Source organism: Vitis riparia, chromosome 11, assembly GCF_004353265.1.
Source record: "Vitis riparia cultivar Riparia Gloire de Montpellier isolate 1030 chromosome 11, EGFV_Vit.rip_1.0, whole genome shotgun sequence".
NCBI classification, from domain to species: Eukaryota; Viridiplantae; Streptophyta; class Magnoliopsida; order Vitales; family Vitaceae; genus Vitis; species Vitis riparia.
Window position 1 is genome coordinate 1995710 of NC_048441.1, and position 17391 is coordinate 2013100.

At 34.0% G+C, this 17391-nt stretch overlaps 2 protein-coding genes across 4 annotated transcripts; both read right to left on the reverse strand.

The window, feature by feature from the left end:
- Positions 1-1437: 1437 nt before the first annotated feature.
- On the reverse strand, positions 1438-4356 carry LOC117924702 (auxin efflux carrier component 2). The gene is made up of 6 exons (XM_034843417.1): positions 2870-4356; positions 2521-2785; positions 2355-2440; positions 2108-2265; positions 1930-2006; positions 1438-1803 (listed from the first exon to the last, which is right to left on the reverse strand). The coding sequence occupies exons 1-6, from the start codon at positions 4107-4109 to the stop codon at positions 1737-1739; spliced, it is 1893 nt and encodes a 630-aa protein (XP_034699308.1). The 5' UTR covers positions 4110-4356; the 3' UTR covers positions 1438-1736.
- Positions 4357-10851: 6495 nt separating this feature from the next.
- Positions 10852-16729, reverse strand: LOC117924450 (nucleotide-sugar uncharacterized transporter 2-like). Of its 3 annotated transcripts, none has more exons than XR_004652798.1 (8): positions 16410-16729; positions 15173-15324; positions 14842-15050; positions 14669-14762; positions 12971-13137; positions 12724-12894; positions 11517-11875; positions 10852-11140 (listed from the first exon to the last, which is right to left on the reverse strand). XR_004652798.1 is itself a non-coding variant. In XM_034843052.1 (7 exons), exons 1-7 carry the CDS (start codon positions 16498-16500, stop codon positions 11593-11595), a joined length of 1167 nt encoding a protein of 388 aa, XP_034698943.1. In that variant the 5' UTR covers positions 16501-16729; the 3' UTR covers positions 10852-11592. The 3 variants fall into 3 exon arrangements, 1 of the variants encoding a protein (XP_034698943.1); XR_004652797.1 differs by having other exon boundaries at positions 10852-10957; positions 11048-11875; XM_034843052.1 differs by having other exon boundaries at positions 10852-11875.
- Between the last annotated feature and the right edge of the window lie 662 nt (positions 16730-17391).

Sequence of the window (17391 nt, forward strand, 5' to 3'; positions counted from 1 at the left end):
CATATTTCAACAGCTTAGATTTTTATGTAGTAGGTATCACTTTAATATCTTAACATCATCTTAAAAATAATATTTTGCTTTCAAATATTTGATATTCTCATATATATTTCAACGGTCCAAATCTCTTGTTCAAGAGGTACCTCTCGGTTACCTTAACATTATTCTAAAAATAAAACCTTAGGTTTAAGAAAAATACACGTGATTGGGATTGCAAGACTTCAAATAAGCCAAGGTTGGTGATTCTTAAATCTAGGGTTTTATTTTATTTTTTGTTTGGAGGATGGTAACATGCTTCTATCCACTTTTTGTCTCATGAAAAACATAATTTAGGACATACATGCATGGTGATAGAATCATTTACAGTGGTATAGACAAAGGGCATTTTGTCTTTGAACACCATCATCAATTATAGCATAGTGCATTGAACCCCTCATTGCCATATATCTAATCAATCATCCACATGCTTCAACCATGCATTCTAGTAAATATCCCAAGATACCACTACATAATGCTTTTAAAAAAGGATAGGATTTGGAACAATTCATTGAAGATAACCTTCTCTTTTCACACTATTGATTCAAACTTTTCAACTCAAAGCATTTTCACATGCAAAAAGAACATTTACTATACCCACTTTGTCTACCTATCCTTTGACTTCCCTTTTGGTAGAGAATCCACTTTTAATCTTAATTAACTATTGAATTTATGTGATGGTAATTTCAAGAAAAAAAAAGAAAAAAGAAAAAAGAAAAAAGAAAAAAAGTTGTTACATGGTTTGATGGTTGGAAGGTTCAAAAAGTGGGAGTGAGTTGGATGTTTTGAATCAATCTTCCTCTTTATGAATAAATAAAAATGCTTTTGACTTTATAGGTTAATTAATGAAATATTTTTATATGCTTATGCTTATCAGGAAAAGCTAATTAATATCGAGAGTTGACCGAATTCAAATGCTAATACTTTCATCAATCCTATAAATTATTTAACTTATTATGATTAAAGAGATTCGATCTTAATATTTTTAAGAATCAAAACACTGCTATAGTCTTAAATTATTGATTGATATCAAATGATAGATCATGTGTTGTTTCAAAGGTTATTTGATTAAAAAGGTCATTCAAAATCTATGTTTTGAAGGTTTAGTCGTTCATCATTTTTTTAGTGTCATTTTGATAAAAATATTTTCATTATTTTCTTCTAAAAATGGTAGTTTTTTAAAAATTTATATGTAAATATCTAAAATGGTACATGATATTTATATAACAAAAATGAAGTATTTTTCAAACAAAAACCTGAAACGGGTTAGATTCACAGTTTTAAGGATTATTTTATCTCTTTTAATTAATTAATTCTTATTTAAATCATTTGGAGGGATCGAAACAACAGCAGCCGAAGTGAAAATTGGTAGAAGAAAATATTAATTAATTGGTTACAAAGGTGAGAAAACAAAAAAAGAAAAAAAACATTGATAATAGAATAATAATAATGGAGGCACAAAATGAAACAATAACTCTGCCTTTTTCCCTTGCTTTGTCTGTCAATTTCTACCTAGCTATCTACCAATGCAAGAAAGCAAAAAACTCCAATGGTCACATGGGGAGAGAAGCATAGAATTTGTAAGTGTTGTGCACTGAATCCAATGGCCTTTTTATCAAATCATTTCATCTTCCGTCCACCTAAAGCTTGACTTGGAAGTATTCAACTTATACATATATAATTTATATGTATACTCTCCAGCTTTAGAGCCCAAGAAGCACATAATAGATTATTGTTATTGGCAAGGCTACCAGCATCCCAAAAATAACCCTGCAAAATTGTCAGGACGATGATCCGATTAAATTCAATATATAAATATACTTAATTTTTTTATAAAAAAATTATAATTATATTTTGGTAAATAAGATTAACTTTGAAATTGGTGAAGTAACTCACGCAGTGCTAAGTATGTCTGCATGAACATTGTACTCCTTTGCAAACACAAAGGGGACAATCCCTTGGGGGAGAGCTGCCTGTGATCAAGAAAACAAGTATAGTTAGGGTTTTAATTTTTCGGGTTTTTTTTTTAAATTATTAATTTAATATGGTATGTTTATCGAAAGTCAGGGTTTACCTGAACAATTGCGACATGTAGAAGAACTCCTCGCATACCGATGGCAATAGAGGTGGCAGCAATTACAGCTGGGCCTGTCAAGAATCTGACAGCCATTGAAAAGGTAGCCACAGTTTTCCCACAAGCTATCATCTTTGGTTGTAAAGCCATGAACAAACCTGTTTGGGCAGCAAGAAAATTGACATTAATTAACCTCTTTCAACATTAATTAATGAGCCACTGTAAAGAAAATGAGAAACACTTGTACCTAGACTGAACATAGCCATTCCAAGACCTGCATCAGATAATATCGATATCGATCCACTCACAATTGTTGGCATTTTGATGTTCCACCTGCAAATTAATCAAGGATTTCAGTATTTAAGGGATTAATTATGAGAAAATGGGGGAAAGAGATTGAATATTGGGGTTACCTGAATGATACCAGAGACCATATTAAGCCTATAAGACTGGCATATGTGTTGGGATTTCTGATTAGTTTCCTCCATACCATGATCATTATGAGCCTAGTCATGACGCTTGTTGGAGGCATCTGCTGCTTTTTGGCTTGCATGTCCGCCTTCTTCTGCCCTGAGTATGGAGTGCCGGCTGCCTGAGTCCTGATCGATCCGTCCTCCATGTCCGCTTCTCTATCTCCGTTCACTCTAGGACTTACAGTGTCATTGAAATCAAGCATTCCTGCATCACAACAGGACATCATCATCTGCTTAGAAAACATATGCTCTTATATTCTAGTCTAGTGAAGAACAAGATTTCATGTACCTCTTGAAGCCGCGATCTCTTGTTGGAGAACCGCCTTAGATGAATCAACGACGCCGAAATCAGCCGATCCAGCTCGGTTAACTGCATGTCTTAGGTTTCCTTCAGAGACCGGAGATGCGCTCGAGCTCCAAACAAACATGTGAAGCTCCTTATTAGGCATTGCACCACCTCCTCCGCTCTCTTTCTTCTTTGGACCTCCACTTGTAGACCCTGAAAACATAGGATTTGGAGGAGGGTATGAAGAAAGCAAACCGCCATGAAAGAGCTCTCCGCTCATACTCCTCCCTCCTCTCTTCTTCCCAACCTTCAACATCTCCTCTTCAAAATTTGAAGTCCTTGGAGTAGGCCCTTTTGAGGACTGCAGCGAAAAGACATCAGCCCCGCCCCCAGCGCCAACACCGCCGATGCTTCCATGTCTGGGGCTTGCGGTCTTGCTAGCAAACATGGCGTAAAAGTCAGTCTGGTTGAAGCTGGAGGCCCTGGGCGTCGGCTCACGAGAAGACTGGATGGAGTAGATCTCCACACCAGTTAAATTAGAGGCTCGCGGAGTGATGGAAATGGAATTCAGGCCATGGGACTTCTTGTAAGCCGAAGAGATGACAGAAGAGGAAGAAGATCGCCTCACAACCACATGGAGCTTCCCGTCATCACCAATCTCGGCGTCCGTCTCCAGAGGCTCGCGCCCGTTCAGGGACATTACATCAGATTCAACTCGGAAAGATGTGATGGAGCCTGCCGTCTCAGGGAACTGCTCAGTGATGAGGAGCTTAGCGCCTCTATATTCGAACATGAACAGCATGAGAGTATACCAAATCACACTCTGCAACACCACAATCTGAACCATCAGACTCGCAGAAAAATCCCCGTACATGGCCTTCAAGAGAGGGATCCCCATCACGAGAGTATTGGGGAGAGTGGAGAGTGAGAAGAGAGTGATCATCCACTCCAGGCTGCCATTTTTTGCAAAGGCTTGCCACAGAAACAGCGCAGATAGGATCACTATCTTTTGAAGGGAGTCTGCTGCTATAAACTTGTAATTCATATTGTATATGTCATTCAATGATATGAAATGGAAAGACAGCAACGGAACGGCGAAAACCGCCACAAATCGATTGATTCCGGCGCACTGCTCTGGGGTGAAGATCTTCCACCACCGGACTGAGCCGTAGGCCAGAATCATGGCAACGTAGAGTGGCACAATGGCCGCAAGAACATCGTAAATATCCTTCCCTCTGATCATAGTTAGCAGAAAAGCAGTGAAAGCTCAAGGGTTTTTTCCTGGAAATGGAAAGGAGTACTTGAGCTAGAGACGCAGCAAGAATGAGTAAAGGACACAGCCTCCTTCTCTTTCACATGAGGGTGGTGGAGAGGAAGGTGGAATTGGTATTGTTGCCTTGCGGAGATGGTGTGAAATTAAACCACGTTCACAAAGAAACAAAAAATGAGAGAGAGAGAGAGAGTGAGAGAGAGAATGAGAGGCGGGGAGAGAGGGGGAGAGAGATTTATTCCAATTGCAATGGATTTTTGAAGATTTGGGTTAGATTACACATTAATTATTTCAGCATAGAGTCCTCCACATTACACTCTTTGAGGCACATGAGGGAGGAAATATAAAATAGGGAGGATCTTACCTTATTAATTTCACATTACAATGTTGAAAAACCATGGGTGAATTGGCCTTGACAATGTTGGAGGAGAAGTACTAATAAAATAAATTAGATGGATAAGGTGGTGGATGGGTCTTAAATCTTAATTAAGGAAGTTAAGGATAAGTTTGGTAATTATTTTTAAAAATAATTTTGAAAAACAGTTTTCAAAAATAGTTTTTAAAAACCGTTTTTTTGATGTTTTATAAAAATAAAAGTTTGTTTGAAAGCTTAAAATGTTTTTAACCAATTTTTAATATTTTAAATATAATTTTTATGTTTAGTATTTTATTTTTAATCATTCTATGTTTGTATAATTATTTTTTAAAATAGCTATAACAAAATAAGTGAAAATAACATAAAACAATTAAAGATATTATTTGAAAATATTATGTTTTTAATAACAAAAAACAAAAAAAAAAAACAATTTTTTGATTGTCAAACTTGTTTTTCTATTTTTAATTTTTGTATTTTTATATTTTTTATTTTTGTTTTGGAGAACAAAAAATTGTTTTAAAAAACAATTATCAAACATGCCTAATTTATGAGGATTTTTTGAAATTTATTAACATATAGATTATTTTCTACAATTGATTCGTATCAGACAGAAATTCTAGTGATTGAAATCCCTTAACATCTATGTTAATTTCCTCTTATTAATTCAGACTAGTGTAACATATTTTAACACATTTGGAATATTTGGAATTGGTTAATATCTAAATGAGTTTCCTAATCAGATATTAACATTATAAAATTCTAATTATATTAGAAAAATAGATTAATATCTAAAAAGTACTTTAAGAGTTTGTTTAAAAAGGGTTTTAGAAAAAAATATAATTAAAATTTTATATATTTTTAATGATAGGAAATAAGCGAAATAAATTTGAAATAATATATAAAAATAATTTATTAATTTTTAATTTAATTTAATTTTATTTTTTATTTCCTTTTTATTTTTTTTCTTCCTTATATTTTTTCTCAAATTTTTGGAGAGTCAACCATAACATTATAGAAAATATTCCTATTAAAAATACTTCGAATAGAAATATTATTAAAAGGTAGGGTATTTAAAAAAAGAAAATATATTTTTTTATTTGTATAAGAGTATCAAAAATATATTTTTGATTTGTATCCCAACAAGGACAGATTCTCTGAAATAGTATTTATTGAAGTAACTAGAATTAGTTGTTTGTGGAAGCCTTTTGACATAGGGGCATGCATCACCAAGGGTCTAGACCCATCCTTAGCCTCACCAGGGGTGACACCAATCTTAGTGGGTAGCTGAGGCAACATCATCGTTGTTCTCTTTCACCCATCTTATGAGGGCGTTATGGAAATTGAGATGTATGGCCTGTTTGGAAACGTGTTTAAAAACAGTTTTTAAAAATCTAGGTTTTGAGAATAATTTTCAAATGTAATTTTAAAATGATTCCTAGAATAAAAGTATGTTGAAGAAGTTAAAATGTTCTCCACGTTTTCCTTGTTCTTAAATATTTTTTTAAAATAATTTTTATTTATAATAATTTATTTTTAATTATTCTTTATATTTATATAGTTATTTTTTAAAAAATATTTCCAAAAAAATGAAAATAACTAAAAATTCTATAAAAAAACTATTTTCTATAAAAAAGAAAAATTACTAGACAAGTTTTAAACATATTTTCAAGTCCATAAAATTACTTGACATTTGCCAAGGTAAGGACGAGGTTGGTAAGTGGTGGGTGGGAAGAATAGGGTGATGGTTTTGATAAAGGCATGGATTACTTTGGTTTGGATAGAGGGATGGATGACCTTGTTTTGGATAAAAGGATGGACACTTTGGTTTTTGAGGATAATAGGAAGGTGGTCAATGTTAGTTATGGGGTTTGGTTTGTGGGGTAGTTTGAAAGTAGGGTTGGGGCTAATAGGTGTCTTGGAAGAGTTCTTCTCCGCTTCATATTTGAGACGTACTTCATCATTGAGGAGCTACTCATGTAATTCGTTAAAAGTGATTGGGCTTTCACGAATCAGAAGGGCATAGTAGGGATCCTTATAGTCATCATCTATACCACCAAGTATTTGTAAGATAAACTCTTCATGATTTGGTGAAGTGTTGAACATAATGAATTTGTCAAAAATGGTTATGGTAGATTGCAAATATTTTGTCATTGATTGAGTGCCTTTAGTGAGGTTGTCATAGGTGTTAGCCAAAGCGTTCCAAGCCTTGTAGTAGGTTCGTGTGGATGCAATGAACGGAATGAGAGTGGGAGTGAAAGAGGCAATGATGACACTAAGGGTGAGTTGATCTTGTCTTAGCCCACAAAGAATATTCAAGATTGGTGGTGTTGTTGAGAAAGGGATGAGGACAGGGACAGGTTCCATCGATAAATCCCATTAAATCATAACCAATAAGGATGACATTAAATTGAAAAAACATGATGAGTAGTTTGTTGAATTAAGTTTGGGAGAGACCTAGGTAGCCATGTTGATTAATCTGAGGTAAAACATTGTCATAGGGGTTGAGAAGGGAGGGACATATTGTAGGAGAAAAGGATGTGTTTGAAAAGGTGGGAAAGAGAGATTGATTTTGTGTGGTTTCAACCATTTGAAAAATTTCGCCTATGAAAGCTTAGAAATGCTTTTATACCATAAAGCAAATACAATAAGAGGAAGAAATTATGAAATGGTCTCTAGCTTTTATTGATGAAGTTTTTATACAATATATACTTGTCTTAGTATGTAGACAAACTAAAACTACCAAAAATAAGAATAGGAAATTGTTAGCCCAAGGATCTTCTTAAGTAAGTTTTGATAATAACAAATCATGGTTAGTTCACTTAGTTCACTAACGAGTTTAAATCAAGATGAGTTTCAGGTGCTAATTAAGAATTTTAAATGAAAAATCAAAATGATTATCAAAGAATTAAAAAGGTTCAAGATAATCACCAAAGGATCATAAGAGTGCAAAATCAAGTGTGCATGAAAATCTTTCAAGCTTAGGAATCCTTGTAAAATGTTCACTTAGGTACACTTAGGGTGTCAAATTCAATTCATGTATGTTTTTCATAACTCGATTTTAAGCCTTAAAAAGTATATTTTTATAAACTCGAGTTTTCACTTGAAAACCTTAGGCACAAACCTTACAAGTTATAACTAAGTTTTATAAAAGGTGTTTTAAGTTGTTGCCTAAGTGTTAGAAAGAACCGGATTAAAAAAAGATAGGTTTTTATGTAAAAAAATGGCTAAGCTTAACCAGTTAAGTCGATTGGGAACCAGTCAAATCGATTACCCTTTCCCGGTCAAGGGGTGCACCAATCTTCTTTCTTTTCCAGAAAGGTTGTTTTCCTGGTTAAGAGGAACCCTTTCTCGATCGAGAGACTCCTCTTCCTAATCAAGATCTAATCAAGTCCTTAATAGTCAACTATAGTGCATTTAATACCTAACAATTAGTCAACCGAACAAGTTGGAGTTCGATTGAGAAAGGCCAGTTGGAGTGAGTCCTTTTTGGTGCCCAATGCTAGAAATCTATAAATTGAGAGTTTCGATCCATTAATGAGACAAAAAAACACTCATTATTAACTACTTACCTACTTATTTCTTACATTCAAAGATCTCATTTCTCTTTTGGTGCATTAAACTTTCATTTTCAAATCATCCTAATGCACCCTTGTTGCTCATCCTAGATTCCATTACACTTGTTCATTAAGTATGCTAGGCTGAATGTTCTTTCATTCACATTTATTGAAGAAAGAATGTGAGTGTTAAGTGCTTCAAGTTAAGGTATACTTGAAGAGAACTTGTAGTGCCCATTAGGTAAAAAATTTAAGGGAAGGATTAGAAGCATGATTAAAGTTAGTGAAACCCTTACTCGAGAGGAGCTTGAAGAGAGTGGACGTAGATAAGATTGATTGAACCACTATAAAAGAAATGTTTGCTTTCTCTATTCTCTTATCCTTTTACTTTCCTTGCTATATCATTGTTTGTTTAGAGAATTTCTGAAAAAGTTTTGAAAAGCCTAATTCACCCCTCCTCTTGGTTCTTTAATCAAAATTAATCTTGTTTCACATAAATGAACTAAAATAAAGGATACACTATCAAAAATAAGGAAATGAAACTAACTAAAATAAAGGATATACTAATTACAATCCTATGATTTTCATATTTGATTAACTTTCCTTATTATTTTAAAGATGGGCAGTAGTCTATCAAGTTATAGAGATGAGATTTTAAAGGAATAACTTATTGGGAAATTAGTACTCCAACATTTATCATATAAGTACAATTGATAGAAACATTATTAGTTTAAAAGAGATTTTAGTATATTCACTTTTGAATGTAGTCTCTAAATTATAACAATTAAAAGAGGCCATTTAAGGCCAATTTAAAAATATAAAACATAAACTTTTTAATTAAGGATGAAAATAAAACTGATTTTTTTGAGTATTTACCCATTTTGGAATAAAAATAAATGGGTTAAATAAAATTTGAAAAATTTCTTTGAAAGCAAAGTCAAATTTGAAAATGTGTATTTTTGTTTGCTTATTTGCATTTTTGTAAGTCCAAAGGGATTGTTTACATTTGTTTGCTTTTAGGCCTGTATCTCTCCACATGCAGGTATGATGTCGCATATGAGGAAGGATGTTAAGAGTATGATATGCATATTGAACCCAAATCCTATTAGCCTAAACTTTTAGGAAAATTAGTAGTTCAACATGTTAAAAAACATGATACACATTGTTGGGCCTAAATCCTATAAGCAATTTTTAATAAAATTGGTAGTTAAACATGGTATCATAGCTTGTATTGGTAGGAGGTTTCGTCTTTGAATTGTCTTTCCGCAATTTGTATATTTGTAAATCCAAAAAGGGTTATTTGCACATTTGGATCTATTTGCCTACAAGCTTGTTTATATTTCTCCCCTATTTGTGTCTATCATGTCTATCTCTCTCCCCTGTCTATTTGTCTCTCCACAACCAAGCATGATGTGCATATTAAACCCAAATTTTGCTAGTTTAAGCTTTTAGATAAATTCGAATCTTGTAAGCTTAAGGTTTTAGGAAAATTGGTGTTCAATAAATATTACCTTCCCAATGTGGTTGAGCTCCAACTCTTGCATTTCCTCAGGACCTAGCTCCAACTCTTGGATTTCCTCCAAAAACACCAACATATCCTCTTCTACTTTCTACTCTACCAAGTAGCCACGTGGAGTTGATATCAATTGTGAACTAGCTACGTGAGACTCATATCAAATTGTGACCTTGTCTATCTCTCCTCCTTGATAGTCTATCTCTCTATTGTGTCTATTTATCTCTCCACTTGCAAGTTCTCTCCCCTATCTATCTATCTTAATACGAGTTCTGTTCCTTGTCTGTTTATCTCTTCACATGCGGGTATGAGGCCACATGTGGAGGAAGGGTGTTAAAGAGCATGATATACATTAAACCTAAATCTTACAAGTTTAAGATTTTAAGAAAATTGATATTTCGACAATTTTTACCTTTCCTATGCGATTGAGCTTTGACTCTTGCATTTCCCTGGACCTAGCTCCGACTCCAGGATTTCCTCCAAAAGTGTCGATATACCATCTACTTTTTACTTATGCCAAGCAACTACGTGAGATTGATATCAAATTGTGAGCCTGATCAAAATGCATCCTAACAAATTCCGCACCACCGTTGTCATCAGATCTCTCACACATTTGCGGAGGAAATGAGTTAAAAAGCAAGATTTGAAAGTGGTTCATGCTTGTTTTATTTCTCCAAAACTAAGTTCATAGGATATGCATAGTAAATTTTTTTTCACTTGAATCCACCAATGCTCTCACGTAGTCTTATTTTTCACTTGAATCCGCCAGCTCTCTCACATGGTCTTAGCGGGATATTTTAATATTTTATTTATGTACAGTGAAAGTTAGAAATTTCTCTTATACATTTTGAGTGTAATGTTGAAATTTTAATCTTAGCTCATAATATATAATATAATATAATATAATTAGATGAAAATTTATGTTAATTTGATTTTTTTTTTTTCACTTTTTGACATGTATAAATGAAAAATTATTTTTTATAAAAATAAATTATAAAAATTATAATATTTATTTATAAATACAATTTAAATTAAAAAAATTTGGAAAAAAATAATGGTCAACACAATTAACCTCCAAGCAACAAAACGATTGCTTATATTAAAGTTATTTCTCTAATATTAAAATTTGAAAAAAAAACGATTTTCCAAATTCTCAAAATAAAATTTTATTTATAAAAACACTTGAGAACTATTTTGATTAAAATAACCCTCTCAGACTATTTTGATAAGTACCAAGACATCTGAAATCTTAACAGACTTGGGATGAAAAACTAACGAGCAATAGAGATATAATCTTATTTACAGAACTCCCAGCCAGCAAAATTGGATGAGATTGTTACAGCAGAAGCTCTGATTTTGATTTCATCTATCATGTCTCCTAATGAAACTTTCTCATATAAGCTAACAGGAACTGTTAAATCAAAGCAAATAAATCACTCTACTGATACCAAATTCGAGTTTTATTTACCAGTGTGAGGTCCTCCATGCTGTTTTCCCATTGCTGTTAGCCGGGAAATCCACCATTGTTGTGTCCTAAGTTTCATCAACAGGCTCCTGGTTTCTGAAATATCAGGCACATTAGTAAAGATAGGAGGCAAAGGAACACCTTATTCCAGTTGGGTATTTCAGTAGAAGAGATTTTGATCGAGAATGGAATCCTTACCATAAACGGAAAGATAAGCTAAAATGAATTTGTATTCCTATAAATGGACTCAAAATTGTTTAATATATAGACACACTGCTTGAATCTCTGGCAAATCTACAGACAAGCCTTCCACACAGGTTTTGCCATATATAGACAAGTAACACTAGATTTTCAAAGTTCACGATGATCTGGGAAAGGATATCAAACAATATGACATCCATAGGAATCCCATTCTAGACAGTGAGATACTACAAGAAAATGTAAGAGAAAAATAAATAAAATGAAACAATACCCATGTTAGTAAAAGGATTGCCATCTCGTGTCACCCAACTTTTTTTTTTTTCTCCAGGTTAGATGTGTGTCTTCTGTTAGACTGTTTCCATGTTGTCCCCATCATGGGTGTCGCCGTTTTCTTTGCTCAACTTGGATTTTGATAACGTGAAGGAATTTTGTCTGGGAGATGCTTTGTTTGGTAACTGCTGCGGTTTGAGCAAATTGAGATACGTGTAGACTGACATTCCAGCAAGGGCTGTGGTTGCTCCACAGATACTAATTGTGCCTGGGTTAGAACCAAAGAGAAAGAAACCACCCAGAAGAATGACACATGTTTTGAACTGCCCGAGAACAACATGTGTTGTGGCAGAAGTTGCCCTGTGAAATATAAGAGAAAAGAGAGATGAGAAGCAGAAAATGAGAACCAAGCCAATAGGTGGCAAACACAGAACTCTTGTCCAAATAAATGTCAAGAAAATAAAGTTTTTCACCTTAAGTACATGAAATTTGATGCATTTATCTCACTAAAAAGGGAGTTAAAATGAATATAAAGGAAGGATAAACAATCATAACTAATTGTTTTTTGATAAAATGGAACAAAGCAGAAAACATAAGACCGAGTTCTGCTATTTCTTGTTTGTAAACAAAAATGCAGCTGATTGAAAAATGAAGTTGTCATAGGAACATGTTATTCCCATCTGGAATGGTAGCGAAACAAGTCACCCGGGTAAATTAATTCAATTAATGGGGTCAAACCTTCTATCTTCCACATATAGATGATTTGAGCGATACCCTAAACTACTCCTGGTCTCATAGGAAACCAGGAAAAGGAAAATACCGGAAAAGAAAAAGAATGCGAAGATGAAATCTCCAGTCTTGGCATTACCAAGCTTTCAAAAACCTTAGATCTCAGTACTGCATAGAACATTTCTTTGGCTAAAATACTTGGTAACCGACTGAAGATCAGAAGAAACAAATCAGCTATTTCTTCTGTCTTAATTTTATCCTGTTATTTAGGTCTGGTGTCTTGCCATATCATCACTCTAAAGTAAATTTTACAATACAAGGCCACATCAAAGGTCGATTGTCGTAGGTCTCTAACCCTTAAACTCCACAGTCCACATATCCTAACATGGAAGAGCCTAAGCAATGGATATACTCTTTCATATTTTTATGACAAAAAGAAAAGGAAAGAAAAAGAAAACCATGAAACAGACATCACTTACCCAAGTGCTAAAGCACCTGACCACTGAAGCAAGAAGCCAAGGACAGCTGACATGAGAATTGCCAATGTGTTATTCAAGTTCCAACCAAAAGAGAGGATGCCTGGGGGATCAAGCCAAGGCATCAACGTCACAAGGAAAAACAAAGTTATCGGCGTTGTCTTCCACATTAGCCTGCTCAAAAATTAACAACATTGGTAAAATGATGGGCTGAAAAAGGAGGAGAAATTCATAAGATCATGTCACGTACGCCAGGGCAGTCCAGTTCTCCTGCTGTTGCAAATTGGACCACAGGATCTTGTTGACTGCACTTGGTATTATCCATGCCAATGCTATACAAGCACCAAAGAAGTGGAATTGCAGATCGGTGACCGTGGCCACAGCAACACCAATGGATACAACAGTAAGTGCAAGCACCTGAATGAACGAAGCCCCAAACAAAGGGAGAAGCAAGAACATTTCATTATTATAAAGAAATAATGCTTTTTAAAACATTGAATTTGAGGAGGATAGTCACTTGTGAGTTATAAATTCTCCATACTTTTCCCCTGTGTTCTTTTGATGAGTAAATTCTTTTTCTTTTTATTTGGAATATAAATGGGAATCTCCACATCCCCACCCAAACCTCTTGCAACCCAAGCCAGGCCTCTTAGGCTTGTTCCAAGTGACACATATTGAAATGAAAATTCTAGAATCAATGCATCCAGACTTCCAAAAACACCCTTCATCTTCTAAACTTAGTCTATTAAGGATCAAAATGAGAAGAATGATCAGTCAAAGTTAAGAAATAAGCATGGTAAAGGACTACAATGATAAAATGATGTGGAATATATTATTTCACCTTTTTTAATGGAATATATATATATATATTTTTTTCCTTTTTCCTTTTTTCTCTTTCATGTTACATAGAATAAGACCCTAAAGCCTTTCCTATCCTCACCCATTTGCTACATGATTCAGACTGCAGGGCTAGTGTGAGAGTAAGCCTTCGAATAGATGTTCCTGTCCAAACATGGTTTTTGATGAAAGACTTCAAAGCAAGAACCATCTACTTAATGGCATGTGCATGCCCCACACGTGAGCATTTGTTGCTTAAGCATTGCTTCATTTTTGAGGCTCAACTACCATATGCTCCCATCTAGCAACTATACCATCCATATCCAAATTTTATTGCCCCCAGGACAATGTCGCTAAAACAAGTTAGAAAATCCTAGCACTCAGACACCAGTTTCCTATTTGAAAGCTGAAACCAATATTGGATGGATTTAGAAATATACATGACAATAGCTGAAAAAATATCGAGAGTCAGAATGGTGAAACTATAATGGACTTGAATCAGGGTGCTGTAGTTTTTAGGGGTCCCCTATCTATCCACAGTGCCACTTGTATGAAAACCTTGGACTTGATCGAGATACCCAGAATTTACTGTGAAGCCTTTTCCTGCCATATAATTACAGGAAAAGCGTTTTCAAATATAGATTTCAGAATCCAGGATCTTAAATTAAATTATTGGCCTGAAAAATATTTGCACACAAACTCTGGATGTCAGTACATGAGTGATTCAGTGCTATCTCCCAAGATGTCAGTACTTGTGCGGTTCACTGATATCCTAAATCCAATTTTTTAGATATTATTAAGAACTTTACAGAAATTATTTCTCTCCAAGCAATGCCTTTTGGCCCAACAAATCTATTAGGCAAGACACATAGTTTTAGGTTCATAGTTGGACTTATACCCACAAACTATTTCTCAAAGATTCAAATAGCATGAATATAACTTTCTATTTCATAGTTTTAGGTTCCTAGTTTTAGGTACATTATATTTCTCCTGTTAAATACAAATTTCTATTTCTACTATTTTAGCATGAATATATATCGAACCTGCAATACATTTTTATGAACATGTACAAGTGGAAGTTGATATAATAAATTAGTTAGGGAGCAGTTACCTTCTGGCAAGAAACTCTCTTCGCAAACAAAATGAATTCTGCTAGTACGATTGTCGGTGTTACAGCTATCTTAGCCATCTGATAAAAACCCACACTGAAAATATAGATATTAAAACTTTAAGAATGTAAATTGGGAATTTATCATTGCAGCAAACAGGGATGCCACATCTCACCTATTATACTTTAAGCTAACATTAGCAAGGCCGTTAGAGAGAGACATTACGATGCCGAGAGACAGTAAGGAAGAGAAAGGAGTCGACTTTGAGGGAGGAGCCGCAGGTAGCATAGACAAAGCATTGAGAATAGCCATTAACAGCCAGCTCAAAGTATAATGAATGAAAGTGAGAAAAATGGGATAATTGAATCCAACTCTACCAAGCACCTAAGAAAAAAAAGAAGGAAACAAAACAAAGCAAAAACAGTTATATACAAGCCCATTATTCAATAGCTGCAAGGCAGTAAATAATCAGATTCTATTGAAAGAAAATTTATATACATACGAACCAATTTGTTCATCAAGATAATACCAACAGAAACCAAGAAATTGAATGTAAGAGCAACACTGGGGCCACATATGCGTTGCTGCTGACGCTTTGCACCTTCAGATGACCGCAACTCATTAAACAGAGAAGCCCGCAGCTCTTCCATAGCTTTTCCTGGACCAACGGGAGAAAATGAAGACAAATCAACAAACACAGAAGCAAACAATTGGAAGAAACGGACATTCTAGTTTACACATTTGTACTCGGAAAATACACACAAAGACAAACATACAAATACATATACAGACAGAACTAAATACATGTACAGGCAGACATCTTTTACATATTTGAGCTACGATATTCTGCTCAAAATCTTAATCATTCAAAATCCTAAGAAATAATCCACTAGCAATCCTCCTATTACTTCTTAGATGGACACTGCCCTGATCATTTCAAGCCATAAAACTCACATCAGGCAGATAATCATTTTCCAATACATTAAATGGCTGAATGGACAATTGAAACTCAAAGCCAACTACTGTACAAAACCTTAATTTAGTACTCAAATAACTAAGTCAGGCTACTTGGAACTGTTAAGACAGGAAAAAAAAATAGATATTCTAATCCAATTGACAAAATGGACCAATGAGTAACAAAGAATGAAAATTCAATGGTACGACTTTCATACAATTTTCCATATGATAACCAAACAAGAGCCCAATCAAAAACCATTTCACGAAATCTAAAAGAAAATTATTTAACAAAAAAAAAAAAACTGATAACAATAAAAATTCCTTGAATATGATCACAAAATAGTAGCAGATGCGCCTGCAAGGAAGAGAAAGATCAGCTAGAAAACATGCATGCTTTGTTTGTTTGCTAAGAAAATAAAATAAACGAAATTAGAAAGCTCCACTCAACAGCTAATTCAATTTTACCACAAAAAAGCAAGAAGAAAAACAAAACCCACACATTTCTTTTTCTCTCTTATTTTCTCACTAAACAATCAAAACATAGAGCAGCAACAGGAATTTCCTATCAAAACCGTTCCATTACCCATAATCCTCAAATTCCCGAACCAGATCAAAGACCCAGAAAAACCCATTTCACAAATCAGAGAAAGGAACCACTATTGCCCGACCCATGAAGCTGCATTGCAAGATCACAAACCCCAAAAACCCTAACTAACCCCAAAAAAAAAACCCACAAAATCAAAACAAGAAAACAAAAAACAAAAAAGGAAAGTGGACAACACTTACCCTTTTCACCAGCATCACTGTCCTTGCGCTTGAGAATCTTCCTCACATCTTTCCTAATCAAGAAATTCAGCATTTTTCTGCTGCACAGCATCCCTCAATTCCAACAAACTTCCGGAACCCAGGTCCCAAAAATTGCTCAAGAAATGAGAAACTGGATTTGAACTCTTTCTGGCCCAAAAAAAGGAGTGATGACGGTGGGGCTTGATTAGAATAGAGTAGAATGTAGGCTAGTAGAGCTGCGCTGATAGCGGAAAATGGAAGCTTGTGAGAGGAAAGGAAGTGGTGGGGACGGAGAAAATTGAGGAAATCACGGATACAGCACGCCGACAGTTTGAATCGGATAATCAAAATACGTCTAAAATTGTAGAGAATTAAAAAAAAAAAAAAACTTTATTTGGGAATTGATGTCATTTTGTTGGCATGGAAAACGGAAAATCTGTAAAATCAAAATTTTCCCTTTTGAAAATTTAAAAATCTGAAAAAAAATCTGAAATTTTCTTCTTAATAAAGATTTTTAAATGGAAAATAAGGCATGAGAGTTGTTTTCTAATTTCAATATTTTAAAATTTAAAATTTAAATTTAAATATACTAGAAAAAAATTAAATAAATATTTTTCAGTACCCCTCATGTGGGAGGATATTAAATTTATTTTTTTAATACTTTTTTTTTTAATTTTAATTGAATGAAAAAAATAATAATAAAATAAAATGGGCCCCACTACACATGCCATTGGACCGCTGTGGCCTGCATATGAGCGTATGACACAATGTGAATATTTTGGCTTTTCCAGAGCTTGTGAAAATGACACCAATTTTTTTTTTCAATTTTATTTTATTTTATTTTTTTAAGTTAGTGTGAATTTTTCTCAAAATTATCCTTGAAAATTTCCAGATTAAATCCTATAATTTTAATCTCAAATATTTTAATTTTTTTTAATGCATTACCCAAAAAAAAAAGTTATAAAATGACTATTGGGAGTAA